The sequence below is a fragment of the Rhamphochromis longiceps genome, linkage group LG9, assembly GCF_057381845.1.
Source record: "Rhamphochromis longiceps isolate RC_006_pf linkage group LG9, R_longiceps_female_GT1.1, whole genome shotgun sequence".
In the NCBI taxonomy this organism is placed as follows: domain Eukaryota; kingdom Metazoa; phylum Chordata; class Actinopteri; order Cichliformes; family Cichlidae; genus Rhamphochromis; species Rhamphochromis longiceps.
The window spans coordinates 11,747,211-11,761,454 of NC_140565.1; the positions used below are offsets into that span (position 1 = coordinate 11,747,211).

The following is a 14,244-nucleotide window of genomic DNA, read 5'->3' on the forward strand; positions in this document are numbered from 1 at the left end:
TACAGGTTTCGCCAACCTTATAAACAGTACATTTGCACAGTGACTGAAACTAGCACCACTGACGAACAGGGATGTGAGGTCAGTTTCTTGATCATTAATATGGAAGTTGTAATAACCATTTATCAAGAACAACTGATTGATGACCACTGATCAATTACCATTCACAGAGAATCAGGGAGTGGCTGCAATCACAGCATTGTAGGATGATGAAAGATGGACCCTTAGGCCCCCTCCTCGATTCAGAGATGGTCTTCCTCTTTTCACATAAATGGCCTCCTTGACTCCCCACTCAAACCAGCGTTCCTCCCTGTCCAGGATGTGTACATGCTCATCACTGAAGAGTGCCCACTGGCCTGTAGGTTTAAATAGACTGCAGAGTCCTGGCCTGACGAGGTATCTTGTCTGTGTTGTGCCATCTGGTTGTTTGGTTGCCCTGATGTATAAATCATGGCAATCCTCCTGGCACATGTTGGGGGACCCAATCCTTGGGGTGGACCAATTTTTGACGCAGTGTATTTTGGGGTTTAAAAAATACACTGCGTCAAAAATGCAACTGTTCCGAAACTCCTGACACATACGGGATCACTACAGTTTTTCTTTTAGGCAGCAGTTGTCCTTCTCTTCTGGATCGGCTGGAGCTTTCTTTAAGTGCCTTCCCAGTTTTGACAAATGTTCAGGTGAGATAATCACATTTACTCAGCGCCTTCTTGATGTGATGTTCCTCTGCTTCCCTGGCTGCTGTATCTGTAGGGATGGTGTTCAATCTGTCTTGTAGCATCCTGATGACACCCTGTTTGTGCTCCAGTGGATGATGAGAGACATCGGATCTGTATGCGTTGGTTTACGGTACACATCAACTGATCACTGTCCCCCATTACTGCTGGAAATCTCAGTCTAAGAATGGTAACCTGCCACTTTTCATATCCTTTGCAATGCTGAGACAGGCTAAAGCTTTCTCCGCAGATGCTCTGCTTCCACATCTGCAATGTTGTGCTATGATGAGTTCCACTAGCGGGATATGTCTCGGCATCACAGCAAATTTCAACCCTTTTGCAAGGATGTTTTTCACTGTTTGGGTAAGTTGTCTGTCAGACAGATTTTTCACCCACTTGTCCCACTTGTGTGGAATCCGTTCCTCTTCTGGCCACTGAGGACACTGTACATATTTTGCTGATGTTTCCAATGCAAAACAAGTAGGTCAAAGTTCTTTTTTTGCCTGGTCTTAGAATTTTCATGCTGTCCTCGTTGAGCCTTCTCAGTGAATTCAAACACCTTTTGAAGAGTATTCTCATCTAGAATCTCCTCTTTTGATTTTAGCACATCAATGGTGAAATTTGTTTGTTTCACCCATTCATTGAGCATCTGGCTCTGTGCCTCCTGGAGGATTCTTGTTGCTCAGAGGCCCTAAATTGACCTCACGGCCCATTGTTCATCAGTCGAGCTAGTTTCAGTCATTATGCAAGTGTATTGTTTGTAAGGTTGGGGAAACATGCAGTCAGCTGAGACTGAAGAAGTCACTTGGATCAGTGACAGAACGTTTCCCCCACTGAAAACGTTACGTTCAGATGAACAGAATCAACTTTTGGGATAGAAGTAATAATGCATGAACTAGCTTTTAGCATCACTCTGAGAAAGGATGTTTCTAATCTCAGCAGTACTGCCCAGATGAAAGAAAGCAGTCATACATATTCGTTTAATGTGCACATTGAAAGATATATCTTGGGCAAAAGAACCTCCAAGATTGGAGTGCCATCTCAGTAAGTATCTGGTTCAAAATCCATGGTTTCAAGATTTTTAGGGCTGAGTCCATTAACCTCAGTTTTACTTGAATTTAGAAGCAGGAAATTACAGGTCATCCAGGTCTTTATGTCTTCAAGAAATGCCAATAGTTTAACTATTTTTTGTGTCATCTGGCTTCAACTAGGTATAGTCATCAATGCAATGAAAATCTATGCATTATTTTCTAATAATGTTGCCTAATTCCCTTAGGATATATAATGCAAAAAATAGTGGTACCAGCATAGAGCCCTGTGGAACTCCATGGCTAACTTTCATTTAAGACGAGCACTTCATATTTACATGCATAAGCTGGCATCTGTCTGAATGCAATGTTGAATCATATTTGGTATTAAAATTAAAAGCTTGGTGTTTAAAACTAAAAGCTGGAATGATGCACAAGAGTGAAACTTTAAATCTGGAAGTCTGATTGCATGCAGTAGATAAATGTTACCAAATTGTTATAACAATTGTGTGGTTATGGGTATGCAACTATAACTACCCCATGTTCATACTGACAAAAACTGGTCTCTGTCGCCATTGCTTCAACAATCAAACGTAATAAGATGCAAAGCCAGATATTTTTGTGATATGAAACTGCTGTGAGCATGTGAGAATGATCAGTGGAAAGATGTGTTAAAACGACGAGCATTTCAAACCACATTCCCTGAGGTTCAGCAACACAGACGATCCTCAAACATGACCAAATAGCAACGCACTGGCATTGTGGAAATCATTATTGATGACCTGGATATAGACTGGCCCGACAGGCAGGCGACAAGGTTCCTGCAGAGTTTAATGAAAAGCATCACTCAGTAGAGGAAAGCAGTCCTCTCCAGGACTGTGGCAGATTGAGTGCGCAGTCATGTGTGAGCTGTAAGAAACTGGTGGGGAGAGAAGTACATTTGGAATATATTAACATCGCTGTGGCATGCGGGCAGCAAATGGAGTGACTCATTCAATTTCCTCCCAATTGTTTTCACTCACATAAGGTTTCAATTGGATTGAATAACATTTAATAATATTGTTTGTAGCTGTCAATATAGTAGTCATGCAGTAGTGATAAACGACAGACATAGATCTAATAATGTTGCTTAAATGATTAACACAACAGAAACCTTTTATTATTTGATAGAAAATAAATTAGAAACTGAGTTTTAAATCTTTATATCTTACTATTCTGGCTATCTTAGCCAGGTTTTAGCATAGTGTCTGTTTTAAATCCTAGATTTAAAAGAAGATCCTCAGTCGAGATCGGTTTCAGTTAAGTGGCAGTTTTCTGATTTCTGTTCCCTGCGCTTTGCTTTAGAAGGCCTCATGTGAAAAAGAAAGTTTTCACAGCACTGTGCTATACTTTGGAAAACTAAATCCTGCCCTTTTGTTTTTTTGTTTTGTTTTCTGTTCTCATGCTGTCCTCCCATAGGAGCCCAGCATGAGTAGAGGTCTCTTTTTTCCCCTCCTCGACTTGCCTATTGTTTTGTACATTTCAGTGTTTTTCCATAATGCTACCGTCTCCAACCTGTCTCCCCTGCTGTCTTCGCTGCAGGGCAACTTACATGTGACAAATAAAGGCTTTATTGACTCTTGTAGTTTGAAGTAGTTTGAAGAACCACCTTTAGCAGCAATAACATGACGTAATTGTTTTCTGTATGACTTTATCAGTATCTCACATTATTGTGGAGGAATTTTGGCCCACTATTTGTTACAATATGCTTCAGTTAATTTAGGTTTGCAGGATTTGTAAGCTCCCATCACAGCATTTCAGCCATTTTGAGGTAGGGACTTTGACTGGCTCATTGTAAAACCTTCATTTGTTTCTTTTTTAAGCATTCTGGGTTAGATTCAGTGCTGTGCTTGGGATCATTGTCTGGTGCAAAATGCAAGTTGGGCCAAGCTTTAGCTGTCAACAGACAGTCTCAGATTTGACTCTAGAATATTTTGGTATACAAAAGAATTCATGGTTGACCCCTCACATGCAAAGTACCCACATCCTGCGACTGCAAAACAAGCCAAAATCAGCACGCCTCCACCACTGGGCTTGATAGTTGGTGTGAGATGTTTGTGCTAATATTTCGTGCTCGGTTTTCTTCAAATGTGGCCAATCATCTTCACTTTGGTCTCACCTGTACAAAGGTTTGTGTTCTAGAAGTCTTTGTAGTTTGTTTAGATGCAAAGTTGCATCTAAGGCTTTCTGCTGTTAACACTTGCTAACATGCCATACTAGTTCAGTTTTTTTCTAATAGTGCTGTAACTGTAACATTTAACACACTAACAGAGGCCTTTTGCGGTTGTTTGCAATTTTTCTGAGCATTGCATGATCTGACCTTTTGGCAAATTGGCATGTATGTCCACACTTGGAAAGATTATGGCATCGTGTTAGCATACAGCTGAATACTGCCAAAACTTCTGCTTTTATAGTGGTTCTCACACTAGCAGCACCTGTTTGCTACTAACCATTCGAATTCCTGTGAAAGCAGTTAGGGTGTACTTATTTTTTCCACAGCATTGCACAAAATGCTGTGGACACTTTTTTTTCACATAACTGTACTCTTTTGTGTATTCCCCTTAAACAGAGATGCCGAGGACAAACAAAGACAGAGTCAAAAAATGTGTTGCAAAATCTTGACAAGTAACTTGCTTTCGATTGATTACCAAGGATCATCTCAAAAACATCTTAAGAAACGTCTCAAAGCTGCCCCAACCGTTTCTCAGAGTTTTAGAAAAAGGCGACTCAAATGATAAACTAAGACTTAAAAATCCTTCCACCTCTTTCCCATCCCATAACCCATAAAGGACATACATATTTTTTTAAAGCTAAAGTCCTAAACTTAATGACTTATGATCTTATGATGGTTCTGTGTGTGTGTGTGTGTGTGTGTGTGTGTGTGTGTGTGTGTGTGTGTGTGTGTGTGTGTGTGTGTGTGTGTGTGTGTGTGTGTGTGTGTGTGTGCATCTGTTAGTGAGAGAGATTTGGTATTGCAAGTGACCTAGCCTCAGTCAGTGGTGACACAGTTTGCTTAATATGACAGGCATAATAGAATTTTCCCAGCGTTTGGATGTCTTCCCAAAAAGCTTTGTTCCTTTACCATGAAATTTACTTTGTGGCCATCGGCCTCTGGCTGTACAAGCCAGTGCGGTTTTCAGAAGCGCATCACCTAAGGCAATGCATCTTTACTGTGTGTGTGTGTGTGTCCTCATGTGCATCTTTTGATTCCTCTGTTGTGTTATATATTGCAATGATTGCAGGTTTAAAGCTTCTGGAGCTTTCTCTACTTAACAGTCTCTGTTTTTTAATTAGCTCACTTGCCCACCTGTCAGTTTGTTTAGAAAAACTGCAGTACATCCAAAAACCAGCGTCCATAAATATCATAGCCTTGTGTATTGTTGTGCAAACGATGTGCAAGTAAACAGTTGCTGCTTGAGTTCACATTTGTGCTCCACTGTCAACATTTATCACTGCAAAAGTGACTCATTTGCTTGCAGGGTTTCCCAGCATCTTGGGTGTTACACAACACCACGGCCCTCTCTGTCGGCCTCTCCGTGCCCTTTTTTTTTTCGTGCACTTCACTCAGATAGAAGCAGAACCGCAGCTGTGGGATGGAGCAGATTACAGAGGGATTGATGGGAGCAGAAAAAGGAGTCAACCTCCATCTAACCCTTGCTTTGGCTATAAAATGACCTCTGGAAAAAAACCCAAACAAATCCAAACATCAACAAAAGATTATCCCCATCAGTTCCAATACACAGTTTTCCCTCTCAAACCAATTGACACAGATCTCAATACAGGGAGAGACAGAAACGTGACAGCAACGCATGAGTTTGAAGATGTATTCACAGGCTGATTTTTTATTTTGTTGTTGTGTGTGTAACCAGCAGCATGATGTCTGTCCTGATGCTGAGCTGCACCATAATGTATGTTACTGTGAGCTGGAATTTGATAAGGAAATGAATGCAATATTGATTTTAGTACACAAAAGCATGTGTTTGGAACATCTTCAAATGGTCACCAGGGCTTGATACCAACCCCTCACATATTTTCAGTGGATACTCTTATTCTCAATGAAAAAAAGACTGAAATCATGATTTTTGGCAGTAATGCCCTTCGCGCCAAACTTCAAGATGCCTTTGGCTTTCTTACTAGTTCTTTCTCTGATACTGTCAGGAATCTGGGTGTCTTGTTTGACAGCTCCTTTAAACTTGATAAACAGGTGTCTGCTGTTGTCAGATCTAGTTTTTATCAGCTTCGTCTCATCTCCAGGGCCAGACACTATATCCCGTATAATGACTTAGAAAAGCTCATTCATGCTTTTGTAACGTCAAGACTAGATTACTGTAACTCACTCTATTCTGGTCTCCATGTTACCCTTCTACATAGATTACAGACAGTTCAGAATGCTGCGGCACGTATTCTAACTAAAACCAAGAAGTTTGACCATATTACTCCGGTTCTTGCTGAGCTGCATTGGCTGCCTATCAAATACCGTATTCAATTTAAAATTTTGCTGCTTACTTTTAAAATTATCAATAATACTGCACCAACCTATCTTAAGGAACTTTTAAACCCTTATGTCCCTGCCAGGGCTTTAAGGTCATCCTCGCAGTTATTGTTAGTTCAGCCCAGATCTCGGTTGAAATCTAGAGGCAATCGATCGTTTGCCTTTGCTGCACCTGAGTTATGGAACAGCCTCCCGATTGGCATTCGGGAGTCTGATTCTATTTTTTCTTTTAAAGCACGCCTTAAAACTTATCTTTTTGAACTTGCCTTTTCTACCCGTTAAATGCTGACTGTTAACTGCGACCTATTGCATTAACTTTTTACTATTCCTTCATTTTTGGTGTTCTCTATCATGCGGCACTGGGTCTGCTATAATCTATGTGCTGCAGTCCATTTTATTAGTGGCTTTCTACTGTGAACATTGTCTGCTGTTCTTATTATATTTGATATTAATGCTCTTAACTGTATTATTTTATTGTTTTTTTGTAAAGCACTTTGGTATGCCTAGGCTTTTAATGTGCTCTATAAATAAAGGTTGTTGTTGTTGTTGTATAAGTTTTGTGGTTGTACGTTGTCAGAGTGTTTTTTTCTGCGTCATCGTCTTTTTCAATCTGTGTCTTTTGCATTTTATTGTCAGATTTTGTCCCAGATTTGTGATCCATGGTTTTATAAGTTCAAAGGTGATCTGTTCATTGTCTCCAAATAAACACGAGTCTGTTCAAATGTGGTATTAAACACTTCAGGGTCAGTGTGTGATTCTTGCAGCTTTTCTGCACATCTAGAAAAAAAAAGAAAATGAGTAGATGAAACCTCGCTATTGTTCTTGTGCGCGTGCATGCTCACTTTTGTGCCTGGGCAGTATTTCCCACAGGTCCTAACTTCTCAACCTCTTGAGCTGGTCTTTTGGTTGTCATGGCTTATACTCAGACTCCACAAATCCTGACAATACAATTGTGCTTTTCAGCTGCACTTGTCAGGCCATGAACTCTGCTAGTACTCTGTGGTTCAAGGCTCCACTGCAAGTGGAGTCAGCACCTCTGTTGACATCACTTTTTATAGGGATTGGGTAAAATGATGTCCGGGATGAAGCTTTGTGCTTGAAACATTGCACAACAAATAAAATCCTAATGTGCACGCTATCCGGTGTGCCGATCAATCTGCTGGATAAAATGTGTGTTTTTTTAAGTTGTGCTTTTTGTTATTCCTAACAATGAGCACTCATGTAGCACATAATGGACAACGAGCCTTGTCTAAATGACAGTGACAGCGAGGAGAAATGAGTGTATGTTTGGTACTTTCCGATATCGACCTTCCCATCAATTATACATGTCCATTAGAATCAGACTTGTCGTGTCACAGCTCCCCATGTCTCCTGAAATCCCACACTGATGTCAACAGAGACATCTTAATCAATGAAAGCCACACTATTGCACCTGGCAGATGGCTTTTAGTAAGTCCTATTTGGCTTGCCAGTCATTCTGAAAACTATTTAGCCACATACACATGCACTTCTTAATGTATGCACACAATAGCTTGCTCGCAGAGGCGTGCACCCACGCACACAGTAAACAGTTGCGTGCAAAGGTCTGCCCCAGCAGCGCTGCCAGAGCTCTAAGCCTGGGCTAATCTGGAAGGCAGCTTGGATAGTGGTGCCAGCGGATTTGCATTGATATCAAAGCTCCCTGTAGCTTTAATGGTAGCCACCGACAATGTTTACAGCACCTTAAGATCTCTTTAGATCCCCAACTACAACTGTCACAACAAATAAAACGCCTCCCCTGATGGACACTTTCATGCAACAGCACGCTAAACAAGCATTTGCTCTGTCTGTCGTGCAGTCTGACTCTATGTGTACTTTGAATTATAGCAGACAAAGACATAGCAACAAAGTGTGTCAATACGCCGTTTGGCAACCAGTTGTCACCTGAATAGCTTAAATGCAGCTTAGCATTGAGTCTCCAAGTGTCTTGAACTCCACCAGAAGGATGGGGGAGCAGTTTCCTATCAGATATTCCTTAAGTGGGTGTTTTGATGATGGTGTTGAAGAGGGCAGGGAGTCCACAGTCTCCTACAGGTGTTCATCTGGGTTGAGAAACATCATTTTCATAGTGATCAAACCATTCAGTGAGCCCTCATGTCTTTGCCCTTTATGGTTCATTATAGGATAAGAAAAAAGGGTAACTGTGTCTCCTTCACTGTAGGATACAAGGATTGTTTTTCTTTTTAACTTTTGTTACCCATCTCATATATTCCACAGCAATCTGGAGACTAGGAAAACGACTGACAAATGTATCTTGTCATGTCAGCCCTCAAGCCCGAGGCCACCACTGTCCTTGGTTGCTGTTTTACACACTGCATACATTAGTTGTGACATTACCGAGGACCAGTGGTGATTAAACAGTGATTTACTCTGCTCTCATCCTGTTGCCAAAACGCTCACTGGGCTGCTGTACGCTGTCAGACGGCTTCATTAGCTCAGATTAAAGCTTTAGTTAGACAAACATTACTCAAAGCCTTTCAGAAGTAATCCTATTGGGTGACATAAACCCTGGTAGGTTGGGCCACACCACATCATCACATCTTGTCTATGTGGCTCCAGAGTATCTTGGTATGTTTATAATGCAGTTAATATATTTCTGTTTAAATGCCACGTGTCCCTTTTCTTTTTTCTCTCTTCTTATTGCTAAATTGAGTTTTCCAATGGGAGCTGTCCCATCAACACTGGAGGAAAGTGACTTCACATAATGTCTGGGGTATGTGGCACATCACAGCTGAAGGTTTTTCCCTTGCACTATGTCATCTTTCTTAAAAGAACTGTGTTGTGGTGGAATTTGGCTTGCATGGTTTACTACACACTAATACACAGTGAGCTACTGTGCTTTTCAGTTTGCTGTGCATGCTTTGTACACTAGGGTGCGGCAGAGTAGACCACCTACGTGTGTGTGTTTAGTGAGTGTGATGCGTTTCAGTGACAGTAGATTGAGGCAGTATACTTATTAGGGTACAGTTTCACAAACAACGATTAATCAGTGAATACATTACTACATTCATCAAGTACGTTTAAAACATGTTCATTGCGATATTTGACAGGACATCGTCAGTAATGCAAAATATGACCGAGAGGGGGATTCTGCAGCAACAAATCCTTGCAAACTCTGCTTTGCTGCCTCGTTTTGTAAGCATTGTGCGGGTAGTGATAGTTTTATAGCCCACAAATAATATAGCTCAAATGAAAAATCTGATTTTCTTTATTTTTAAGGACGATTCGTTCAAGCAAAAATAAAACCTGGAAACCACCTTTCACTGCAAGCCTTGCTTTCGTATGTATTTCTTTTTAACTTAAAAATAAACAATAATTATATCCAATTGACATATAAACGCGGATCATAAATCCGATAGGTTGTCCAGATTTAAGCGTTTCCGGTTTAAAACAAAGACCACATTTACTCGAAATTTTCCATTAATTAAAACAGACTGAATATGAATCAACGATCTTGCTTAAAATCCTCTCACTAGTTTCGGCTTTAATTCCAGAGATTGTACAAGCGAAATCCAGCGGATCAGTCGTTACTTTTATTTTGACAACGCATTCGCCTAATTTCCGGCGTAAGCATGGCGTCTGTCGGTCTGTACAAAACTTGACGCAGCGGCCAAACCGGTCCCGCAGAGCCCGTTTCTGGAAGCTGCATCCGCTAATTTAGTAAGAAAAGGCTTAGTCCAGTCCAGCGCACATTACACTTTGATATTTTGGGGTTTCTTTGCAAAATGTGTACGTCTCCTTTAGCCCTTAGTTAGCTAAATCCCTCCGATCTGCGAGCGCCCTGACCCACCATCAGCCTCGGTTTTAAGGGGCAGATTTGTGCCTCCTCTGCCCTTCGCGTGCGACCCCTCCCCTCTCTACTACTCTCAGGTCGGGTTGGGCTAATGGTGCATTTGAGTACTCTTCGTAAATTTGCTAATATATCACGAGTTTCGAATAACTGTGCTAAAAACCACATACATTTAAACAAATATAGCACCACCACAATGTAGACATTAGCTTTTATCTCTAGTGATTTTATGAAACCGAACAGAAGCTCTGCTCTGCAGAATACAGAAAAAAATCCTATCGACACGTAACTTTTCATGCTCCTTTCAAGTCTTGAAAGTAGCCCGCATGTATAACTAAAAAATGAATAATATTCAGCTATTATTCATCCATAATTATTTACTCAATTACGAAAAAAACCGCCATGTTAAAATACATAAACAAAACAAGTTGTTTGCCAAATTCAGACAGGGCCTGAATGCAACATAAGCCTAGTGTGTGTGCGCTCGCGCCGTGTTTGTGAGGCAGAGAGTTGCGTGCGAAGAGCTCGACATGTCATTCAGAGGAATCCGCCACCTGAAACGCGAGGAAGTGAAGGCGACTCAATTGGGTATAAAGCATCAGCCAACATCTGCCCCGAGCAGTGCAAAGCTGATGAAAACATCAGCTCGGAGCTCATACAGGACCACTCAGATTTATTTGATTTCCCCTGGATTTATCGCTGGGAGTCGGTGCACCCTGGGAGACGCATCTCTTTTCAGCACTTAAAGTGAATGTGACTCCACAGCCAACACTATACTGGAATTAACAGAAAGCCGCACATATCTCAGGTCAGTGCTCGCATTTGTGGCGCTTTTTTGTCATTTTAAATTTCCAGTTTCTTTATTTAATTTTCTTCTGATTTTAAGCATTCAGCATGTCTTCTGCAGTTTTGCATACAGGCTATCCAAGTTGCACCGGCGTGCTCTACTTATTTATTTTACTTTTTTTGTATTTTATTATTGGTTAATTTGTTTTATTCAATTAGATGTTTGCTATTTTTTTATATCACTATCGAGTAATAATAAAAATATTAAACCTATTTTGCAATTTCCCTAATATTTTTTTCTTTAAAGCACTTTAGGCTGTTTTAAGTGGATTGTTGTATTTACTTTTAGGGATGCTGGAATTTCCTGCGTATTTATTCCAAACTGAGGACTTTTCAGTGACATATAACTGCGAGTGTGTATATATTTGAATGCACTCTCCCTTCCAGCGTGGGTCAGGGTACTTTCTCCAGCCTCACGTAAAGTTATTCTGTGTCCTCCGCAGCGCACCTGTTACCTCCACGGAGCGCGAGATCATGATCCCTCCTGGAGACTGCATGTATGCGGGCAGAAAGAGGAGGAAGCCCATCCAGAAACAGTTAAGGAGCGCTCTTCAGTATTTATTGTTTATGTGTTCACATCTGTTCAGTCATTGTTTCCTGAGGCTGCACACTTTTGTTGGTTCAAAATAAACTTCTTCTCTCTGCCCTGTGATTCTAGGTTATAATGAATGACAGGAAGTAATTGAGGTTCTCGCATGAAGGTGTGAAAATTATAGCACAAGTTGGTATGGGTTTTAATAGAAGACTTCACATCTATCACAACTTTCATTTAACACTGCTGTCAGCAGATCTGGTGCAGACCCTGCTTTAAAGTTAATTAATTAGAATTTGACTGCCCTCTGTGAGCTGTCCAAAGTTTCCTACGGACTTGTTTCCAAATACGCACAAATGGGGCTGATTGATCAATGATTAAAATTAATTGAATTTTTTCAGGTTCTTTTTTTTTAACCCTTGCATGTCCTTTTCAAAATAGTTTTAATGCAGTCACAGGAGTCACGGTATCATTCGTTCACTGTTTTAAATGTCCAAGGCTTTTAATGCCAGGATACTTTTTGTTGGACAGTTATGTCAGCTGACGTCATGAGCAGTGGTTGGCAAGTTGTATAAGATTTTGAAGAGGGAAGTGGTAATTTAACGAGGCCGGTAGCGTTTTTGACAGTGCTGCTAATACAAGGGGGAAATCTTTGCCACGTCAAACCGAGCCTGCTAATTCTGCCATTAGAGTCTTGAGGATTTAGAGTTATAGTTAAAGGGAAGTTGTAATTATTATTTAATACTGAATTTGCGCAACTCAAAGTTTGTGTAAGTAACAGGCGATTTAAACTGTAGTCTAGACCACACCGTGACATTTAAACATATTTCTTTACGCACTTTTTCACTGGCAACAAGTGGAAAATATATTCGACCGTTAATGTAAACGTCTCGGCGCAGCGTGAGCTGAAAAGTTTAAACTCTCAGCTGTGGAAATCAGAGCTGACCGTTGCATATGTGGATCGTGTTAAGGTAAAGCCGTGGTACACCATACTAACGTTCACAAATAACTAGGAGAGTTTTATGCTCTCAGGGAAAGATCGGGCCGTCTGTGCGGTACCTCTAATGTCACATCTCTTTAATGCTACTCTTTAATCTCTTTAATCTCTACAAAGCTACAGAAACGCTTGATATCAGAAAAATGCCCAAATCGCTTCCTTTTATCTGGTGGTGAATGCACACATCTTTTTTTTTCTTCTTTTTTTTAAAGGGAAGCAGAGATGATTGATGTGCATGCTGTGTTGTTGAAGGCTGAGTCAAAAGGAACTATGGTTTTAAAGAAAAACGGACTCGTACACTGTGTGGTTTATCTGGTCATGTGTCTGTCCTTGGTTTGCAAGTTGCCATGCTTGCCATACGTAAACAAGGCAAAACACCATCCTATTGTTTGTGTCATCAAAATGAGGAACAGCTATTTAGCAAAAAAAAAAACAATAGGTATCTATTTCAAAAAAGTCTTCAAACAGTGAGTCAGTAATCACTTTACTGTAACCTCAGAGAGTCTGACACTGTGTTGATATGAGTGTGTTTTGGCGTTTTTGCGGTATAGTGTGTTAAAAACTGGCTTGGTGCCACACTTCATACTTCATATATTACTGATACAATCAACAAGTGTGTGTGTGCGCCCTGTAAAAAAGGCCTGCATCATGTCGTTTCCACCGTCTTTGCTTTCACCAGTAGCGTAGCTCCAACAAGTGAAGTTAAACAAACTTAATCCTCTTCTTCGTGCTGCTGCTGTCGCTTTTGGGGAGTGTTGCGCACGTACACACACACACACACACACACACACACACACACACACACACACACACTCCGATGTCCTCTCAGACCTGGGATCTGTCTTTACCTTATATCCGTCTCATCATCAGGAAGCCATCCTCTGCCAATGAGAAAACCAACCCATCCAAGCGGCACCGGGACAGGCTGAATGCTGAACTGGACCGCCTGGCCAGCCTGCTGCCATTCCCCCCAGATGTCATCTCCAAGCTGGACAAGCTGTCAGTGCTCCGTCTTGCTGTTTCCTACCTCCGCGTCAAGAGTTTCTTCCAAGGTAAAGGAGGTACAAAAGGCGGCATTGTTGCAGTAGTGGTTTAGGTATTTTGCTTATGTGGAAGTGTGTGGCTTTGAGTTAGCTGGAAGCTCCTGAGTGGATGTGGGTCAGGCCAATAAATAGCTTTAAATTTTCTTCTTTGTTTTGTTTTGTTTTGTTTTTTTTGCATATGAACATAGAGGCCTCTGTTGTCCACTTCTGATTCAGTTACCTGGACATTATTGGAGCAAAGCGGAGGGTTGTGACCTATTCACTTTTACTATGCAAACACAGAAATAGTGGTAACAGAACTATAGGTAGTAATGTCTTCCTTTCAGCAGATGGAAAGAATGCATAGTGTTTTGCAACACTTTGACATGTAAATTGTAATTTCAAAGGCTTTAAATGTCAGAATACTGAGCTAAAAAAAAGTGTGTTGGAATAATCTGTGCACTCTTTCTGTCGGCCTCAGGAGTGAGATTCCCCAAGGCTCCGTAGCAAAAACATAGATAAGAAGATCTGTGCATGTTGCCATTACACTTCAGATTACAGTGATTTACGATGTGAAAATGCTTTCTAGATACAAGGAACCGCAAATAACTATTATGACCTTTATCTCTTTTAAACGCATGTAATTAGAAGGCATTTTGAGTTTTCCCACCCTCCCACTGTCAATTGAATGCCTCCCGTCCTCTCCTCGTGTTCCTCTACGATTTGCTTCAAATATTTATGCGCTG

General features: G+C 40.9%; 2 protein-coding genes across 2 annotated transcripts in view; both read left to right on the forward strand.

The window, feature by feature from the left end:
* Positions 1 to 14,244, forward strand: part of LOC146661782 (uncharacterized) — a 517,204-nt gene that overhangs the window by 228,471 nt on the left and 274,489 nt on the right. The gene's annotated exons all lie outside the window — the stretch shown is intronic.
* Positions 9,595 to 14,244, forward strand: part of LOC146661791 (uncharacterized) — a 62,752-nt gene continuing 58,102 nt past the window's right edge. Inside the window, exons 1-3 of the mRNA XM_085418262.1 lie at positions 9,595 to 10,909; positions 11,391 to 11,483; positions 13,347 to 13,528. Coding sequence (XP_085274388.1) covers positions 11,422 to 11,483; positions 13,347 to 13,528 — 244 coding nt within the window. The 5' untranslated portion in view covers positions 9,595 to 10,909; positions 11,391 to 11,421. The remainder of the gene's footprint in view (positions 10,910 to 11,390; positions 11,484 to 13,346; positions 13,529 to 14,244) is intronic.